The sequence below is a fragment of the Otolemur garnettii genome, unplaced genomic scaffold (genome assembly GCF_000181295.1).
Source record: "Otolemur garnettii isolate 467f Iridium unplaced genomic scaffold, OtoGar3 scaffold00068, whole genome shotgun sequence".
NCBI classification, from domain to species: domain Eukaryota; kingdom Metazoa; phylum Chordata; class Mammalia; order Primates; family Galagidae; genus Otolemur; species Otolemur garnettii.
Window position 1 is genome coordinate 5,654,010 of NW_003852463.1, and position 7,483 is coordinate 5,661,492.

A 7,483-nucleotide genomic window follows, 5' to 3' on the forward strand; every position below is an offset into this window, starting at 1 on the left:
GGCATCACAGCTCACAGCAACCTCCAACTCCTGGGCTCAAGCGAGTCTCCTGCCTCTGCCTCCCAAGTAGCTGGGACCACAGGCTCCCGCCACAACGCCCAGCCATTTTTTGGTTGCAGCCATTGTCGTTGTTTTGGCGGGCCCAGGCTGGATTCGAACCCACCACCTTAGGTGTATGTGTCTGGCGCCTTAGCCAGTTGAGCCACAGACGCCACGCTGGTTCTTTTTTTTTGAGACAGCATCTCAAGCTGTTGCCCTAGGTAGAGTGCTGTGGCATCACAGCTCACAGCAACCTCAAAATCCCAGGCTCAAGTGATTCTCTTGCCTCTCTTATAGCTGGAATTACAGGTGCCTACCACAACACCTGGCTATTTTTTTTTGTTGTTGTTTGTTTGTTTAGCAGATTTGGGCCGGGTTTAAACCCACCAGCACAGGTGCATGTGGCCAGTGCCCTAACTGCTGAGCTACGGACGCCAAGCCTTTTCCTGAAAAAATGTTTACCGTCTATTGATAGTTCTTTGTCAAGTCAAGCCTAACATTCATTCTATTGGCCAAAAAAAAAAAAAAAAAGATCCAACCAAACTCTGCTTTTATTGTATATGTTTGGTCATCCCTTAAACATTCAGGATAATCTTACACCTAAATCTGCTTTAGGATAGTATTATGACATTTTCATCCCCACAGGGTTTATAAAAAACTTGGGTCAGGCTTGGCACCTATAGCTCAAGAGGCTAAGGTGCCAGCCACATAGACTAGAGCTGGAAGGTTCGAATCCAGCCTGGGCCTGTCAGACAATGATGACAACTACAACCCCAAAATGGCCAGGCATTGTGGCGGGCACCTGTGGTCCCAGCTACTTGGGAGGCTGAGACAGAAGAATCCCGTAAGCCTAGGAGTTGGATGTTGCTGTGAGCTGTGATGCTGCAGCACTCCACCCAGGGTGACAGCTTGAGGCTCTGTTAAAAAAAAACAAAAAACCAAAAAAACTTGTGTCAGTGGTTAGCTATATTCCTCACACGAGTTTAGGAATATAGTTTGTTGTCTGCATTTGCAATATGTGGAGATACATGTATATTTTTAAATTCAGTTACTTAAAACCAGTGTCACTTAAGGATTCATAAATCAATATGAAAATGCTAAAGTATGCTTGTGTCAAGTGATCCAGATGTTAAACAAAAAAAAAAAATCTTTTTTTTTTGAAATGGAGTCTCACTTTGTCACCCTTGATAGAGTGCCCTGGCATTATCGCTCACAGCAACCTCAAACTCTTTTTTTTTTTTTTCCAGGAACCTCAAACTCTTAACTCAAGCAATCTTCTTGCCTCAGCCTCCCAAGTGGCTGGGACTACAGGTGTCCTCCACAACACGCAGCTATTTTTAGAGACAAGGTCTTGCTCTTGCTTAGGCCTGTCTCAAACTCCTGAGCTCAAGCAATCCATATGCCTTGTCCTCACATAGTGTTAGTATTCCAGGCACAAGCCACTGCACCCTACCCTAAATGAAAATATTATCTGGTCCATACATGTGGACAAAACACATTAGTAAACAGAGAACGCAGATATTTCAAATGGAACATTAAAACAAGGTACCTTTTGCTATCAAATTAGCAAAAATATATATATATATATTTTTTAGAGACAGAGTCTCACTTTATCGCCCTCAGTAGAGTGCTGTGGCATCACAGCTCACAGCAACCTCCAACTCCTGGGCTTAGGCAATTCTCTTGCCTCAGCCTCCAGAGTAGCTGAGACTACAGGCACCTGCTACAACACCTGGCTATTTTTTTGTTCCAGTTTGGCTGGGGCCAAACTCGCCACCCTCGGTATGTGGGGCCAGTGCCCTACCCACTGAACCACAGGTGCTGCCCATAATTAGCAAAAATATTTTTAAAATGATGAGACCAAAGGCAAATCCAGGCTCTCCAGCACGGCTAGGGCAATGTAAGCTGCTTTAATCCCTTGTAATTGGCTTGCACTATCTGTTAAGAACCTTAAAATTGTCCTACCCATAGAGAATATTTGTGGAGGTGTATCAGGTGGTCATGAATAGGAGTTTGGTACTGGAAAGTTAAGAAAGATGTAGGAACAAAGTGACACGGTCATTTCTGTATTTTAGGGAGGCAATTCTGGCAGCAATATAGAACAAAGATTACTGCTAAATGTTTACTTATTCTGTAAAACAACTTTTGGCCACGTGTGGTGACTCAACACATGTAATCCTAGCACTCTGGGAGACCAAAACAGTGGAATTCCTTGAGCTCAGGAATTTGAGACCAGCCTAAGCCAGAATGAGGTCCTATCTCTACTAAAAATAGAAAAAATTAGCTAGGCATTGTGGTGGGTACCTGTAGTCCCAGCTACTGGGGGAGGCTGAGGCGGGAAGATCGCTTGAGGTTACTGTGAGCTGCATTGATGTTATGGCACTCTAGCCTGGGCAGCAGAGTGAGACTCTGTCTCAAAAAAATAAAAAGAGTGGCTCAGCACCTATAGCTCAGCAGCTAGGGTGCCAGCCACATACACTGGAGCTGGTGGGTTCAAACCCAGCCTGGGCCTGCCAAACAACAATGACATCTTCAGCAAAAAAATAGCCAGGCATTGGGCAGGTGCCTATAGTCCCAGCTACTTGGGAGGCTGAGGCAAGAGAATTACTTGAGCCCAAGAGTTTGAGGTTACTGTGAGTTGTGATGCCTCAGCACTCTACCTACCTAGGGTGGCATACTGAGACCCTTCTCAAGAAAAAATAAGTAACAATTCTTACCCTTTGATTCAGCAGTCTCTCTCTCTCTCTCTCTCTCTCTCTCAATAAGGTCTTGCTTTGTTGTCCAGGCTGGAATGCAGTGGTGAGATCATAGCTCACTGCAGCCTCAAACTCCTCGGCTCACGGAATCCTCCCATTTTAGCCACAAGTAGCTAAGTCTGCAGGCATATGGCACCTTGCCTGGCTGCTTATTATATTTTTTGCAGAGATGGGGTCTCACTGTGTTGTGCAGGCTGGCCTCAAATTCCTAGGCTCAGGTGATCCTCCTACCTCCTACGAAAATGCTGAGATTACAGGCATGAGTCATTGTATCCCACCCCAGGAGTCCAACTTCTAAATAATCTTCTTTACAGCAATAATCTTTGATATAGGAAAAGCATTTTGTCCAGATACCCATTTTGTGATTATTTGTGATATTGAAAAATTTAAAACAACTAAGGGCCAACAACTTGAGGTAGTTAAAAGAGCTCTGGTCAAACCACTTTACCTTAGAATGTTAGTCAGCCATTAAAAATGATTATAAAGAATTTGGGGGGCTGAGTACAGCAGCTCAGGCCAGTAATCCTAGCAATATGGGAGACTGAGGCAGGTAGATAGCGTGAGCTCAGGAGTTTGAAATCAGCCTGAGCAAGAGTAAGAACCTCATTTCTCTTAAAAATAGAAAAATTAACCAGGTATTGTGGCGAGTCCTTATAGTTCCAGCTACTCAGGAGGCTGATGTAGAAGGATCACTTGAGCCCAGGAGTTTGAAATTGCTGTGAGCTATGCTGCGGTGATGCTAGGGCACTCTAGCCTAGGCAACACAGTGAGATTCTGTCTCAGAACAAAGAAAAAAAGAATTTGGGAAAATGTTTAGCTCACTTAGGTAGCCAAGTAAAGTACAGAATGCACGATTAAACTTGAATCAGATGAAATAACAAATAATTTTTAGTAGAAGTATTTCCCATGCAATAGTTGGAATGTACTTATACTAACAAATTCCTTGTTTATCTGAAATTTCAAAGCATTTTTTTTTTTTTGCTAAATCTGACAACTATAGTATAATCACAGCTACTTAAAATCACAAAATCAGCAAAACAAACTATTCATGGGAAAGAAAATGGGAGACAGCACACCAGAATATTAATTATGATTGAGAGGTAGGAGTAATGGGTAAACTTTTTTCTTCATTTCACTTTTGTTTATTCCCCTAATTTCCTATAAAGAGAGTTAAAATGTTATGTATAAAGGCTAACGCTAATTCCTTCTAGAAACTTGGAAACTAACCTAGAAATTAGCAAAGATTGTTCATACTTTTTAGACTCTAAAGAAATTAATATCAAATCAATTTATGTTCTGTGGTCATGTTATTAAACACAGGAATGATTTCTGGTTTAGGTGCACAGATGAACTCTTCACTATTGCCTCAAGATGCAGTGAGCAGTAATCTAAGGAAAAGTGGCCTGAAAAAGCCTGTGGTTGCTTCTTCATTAAAAAGGCAGGGTAAGTCTCCCATCCCTAGAATAGGTAATATTAGTGGAAAATCATTCTTTTTTTTTAGAGACAGAGTCTCACTTTATTGCCCTCGGTAGGGTGCCGTGGCCTCACAGCTCACAGCAACTTCCAACTCCTGGGCTTAGGCAATTCTCTTGCTTCAGCCTCCCTGGGACTACAGGCACCTGCCACAACACCCAGCTAGTGGAAAATCATTCTAAAGAAACCAGAAGCAGTATAATTAAAAGCAATGTTTCATGTTGTCCCCCAAAGAGTGCTAATATAAACTCTAGCAGGCAATGAGGCTGAGGTCTTTTCTGTCCCACTGGTTTCAAATTATGATCAAACCTAAATTACATTTAAAAATTGCAGAGAGGGAGAACCATTAAGTGGTTGCCAGGGAGGAGTTAAGGAAAGGTTTGGAGGGGAGTTATAGTAACATTTATAAAAGGGTAGTACAGGAGAATCTTATGATGGAAGTGTTTTATGTCTTGACTGTGGTTGTAGTCACACAAGTCTCCACATGTCCTAAAATTCTAAAATTGCATAGAACTATATATGCATACAGGCTGGGCAAAGTGGCTCACCTGTAATCCTAGCACTCTGGAAGGCTGAGGTGGGTGGATTGCCCTGAGTTCATAGGTTTGAGACCAGCCTGCACAAGAGCAAGGACGCCCCCCTCACTCCCAAATCTCTAAAAAATAGCTGGGTGTTGTGGCAGGTGCCTGTAGTCCCAGCTACTTGGGAGGCTGAGGCAGGAGAATTGCTTAAGCCCAAGAGCTGGAGGTTGCTGTGAGCTATGATGCCACGGCATTCTACCAAGGGTGACAAAGTGAGACTCTGTCTCAAAAAAAAAAAGGACTATATGGATGCATTACCACACATCAGTGCATAACATTGGTGAAATCTGAATAAAGTTCACAGGATAGGCTGGATGAGGTGGCTTACACCTGTAAATCCTAGCCCTTTGGGAGGCCAAGGCTGGTGGATTGCCTGAGCTCACGAGTTTGAGACCAGCTTGAGCCAGAGTGAGACCCCATCTTTAAAAATAGCTGGGTATTATGGCAGGTGCCTCTAGTCCGGTGGTTCTCAACTGTCCTAATGCCTCCTAGTGCTGTGACCCTTTAATATAGTTCCTTATGTTGTGGTGACCCCCAATCATAAAATTATTTTCATTGCTACGTTATAACTATAATTTTGCTACTGTTATGAATCATAAATATCTGATATGCAGGATGTATTTTCATTGTTACAAAGGGGTCGTGACCCACAAGTTGAGAACCACTGCTCTAGTGCCTATAGTGCCATGGTGTTATAGCTCACAGCAACTTCAAACTCTTGGGCTTGAGCAATCCTCTTGCCTCAGATTTCCAAGTAGCCTGGACCATAGGCATGTGCCACTAAGCCTGGCTAGTTTTTTCTATTTTCATTTTTATTTATGTTTCTTTTTTTTTTGCAATTTTTGGCCAGGGCTGGGTTTGAACCCGCCACCTCCAGCATATGGGGCCAGCATCCTACTCCTTTGAGCCACAGAAGCTGCCCTTTTTTTTTTTTAGACACAGTTTCACTTTGTCGCCCTTGGTAGAGTGCTGTGGAGTCACAGCTCACAGTAACCTCCAACTCCTGAGCTTAGGTGATTCTCTTGCCTCAGCCTCCCAAGTAGCTGGGACTACAGGCACCCACCACAATGCCCAGCTATTTTGTTTTTTTCTTGCAGTTTGGCCGGGGCCGGGTTTGAACCCGCCACCCTTGGTATATGGGGCCAGAACCCTACTCACTGAGCCACAGGCACCGCCCTATTTATGTATTTTATTGCGACAGAGTCTCACTATGTTGCCGTTGGTAGAGTGCTGAGGCATCACAGCTCACAGAAACTTCAAACTCTTAGGCTTAAGTGATTCTCTTGCCTTAGCCTCCTGAATAGCTGGGACTACAGGCACCTGCCACAATGCCTGGCTATTTTCTGTTGCAGTTGTCATTATTGTTTAGCTGGCCCAGGCCAGGTTTGAACCCACCAACTTTGGCGTATGTGACTGGTGCCATAACCACTGTGCTATGCACATCAAACCTTTTTTTTTCTATTTTTAGTAGAAACAGGGTCTCTCTCTTGCTCAGGCTGGTCTCAAAGTCCTGAGCTCAAGCAATCCATCCACCTTGGCCTCACATAGTGCTAGGATTATAGGCACTCGCCCAGTTGTTAGTGATCTTAAGCCTATTAGTCTCTAAGAGCTTTTCATTTCTTATTTTCTAATAAGAATTTTTTTTTTTGGCTCCGTGCCTATGACTCAAGTGGCTAAGGTACCAGCCACATACACCTAAGGTGGCGGGTTCAAATCCAGCCTGGCCCACCAAACAACAATGACGGCTACAACCAAAAAATAGCCAGGCGTTGTGGCGGGCACCTGTGGTCCCAACTACTTGGGAGGCTGAGGCAGAGTCTCGCTTGAGCCCAGGAGTTGGAGTTTGCTGTGAGCTGTGATGCCACAGCACTCTACCCAGGAGGACAGCTTGAGGCTCTGTCTCAATAAAGGCTCAAAAAAGGCTAGGCACTATGGCTTACACCTGTAATCTTAGCACTCTAAGAGGCCAAGGTAGGTGGATAGCCTGAGCTCAGGAGTTCGAGACCAGCCTGAGCTAGAGCCCGACCCCATCTTTAAAAGTAGCTGGGAGTTGTGGCTAGTGCCTGTAGTCCCAGCTGCGTGGGAGGCTGAGGCAAAAGGATCACTTGAGCCCAAGAGTTTGAGGTTGCTGTGAACTATGATGCTACAGCACTCTAATGAGGACAACAGAGTGAGACTCTGTTTCTATTTTTTTTTTTTGAGACAGTCTCAAGCTGTTGCCCTGGGTGGAGTGCCATGTCACAGCTCACAGCAACCTCAAACTCTTAGGCTTAAGCAATTATCTTGCATCAGCCTCCCAAGTAGCTGGGATTACAGACTCCCGCCACAATGCCTGGCTATATTTTGGTTGCAGTTGTCATTGTTTGGCAGGCCTGGGCTGGATTTGAACCCACCAGCTCTGGTGTATGTGACTGGTGCCTTAACTGCTTGAGCTACAGGCGGCGAGCCCGTTTCTAAATAAATCAATAAATACTGGGCGGTGCCTGTGGCTCAAAGGAGTAGGACACCAGCCCCATATGCTGGAGGTGGTGGGTTCAAACCCAACCTCGGCCAAGATAAAAAACTGCAAAAAAAAAAAAAATCAATAAATAAAAAGAATAACTAAATAAGCACATAAATATTTTAAAAGTCCTA

General features: G+C 44.1%; 1 protein-coding gene across 1 annotated transcript in view; it reads left to right on the forward strand.

Moving 5' to 3' along the window:
* CUNH2orf42 (chromosome unknown C2orf42 homolog) overlaps nucleotides 1-7,483 on the forward strand; it is a 31,579-nt gene that overhangs the window by 11,850 nt on the left and 12,246 nt on the right. The window contains exon 5 of the mRNA XM_012807385.2: nucleotides 4,134-4,238. Within this exon, the coding sequence (XP_012662839.1) occupies nucleotides 4,134-4,238 (105 nt within the window). The remainder of the gene's footprint in view (nucleotides 1-4,133; nucleotides 4,239-7,483) is intronic.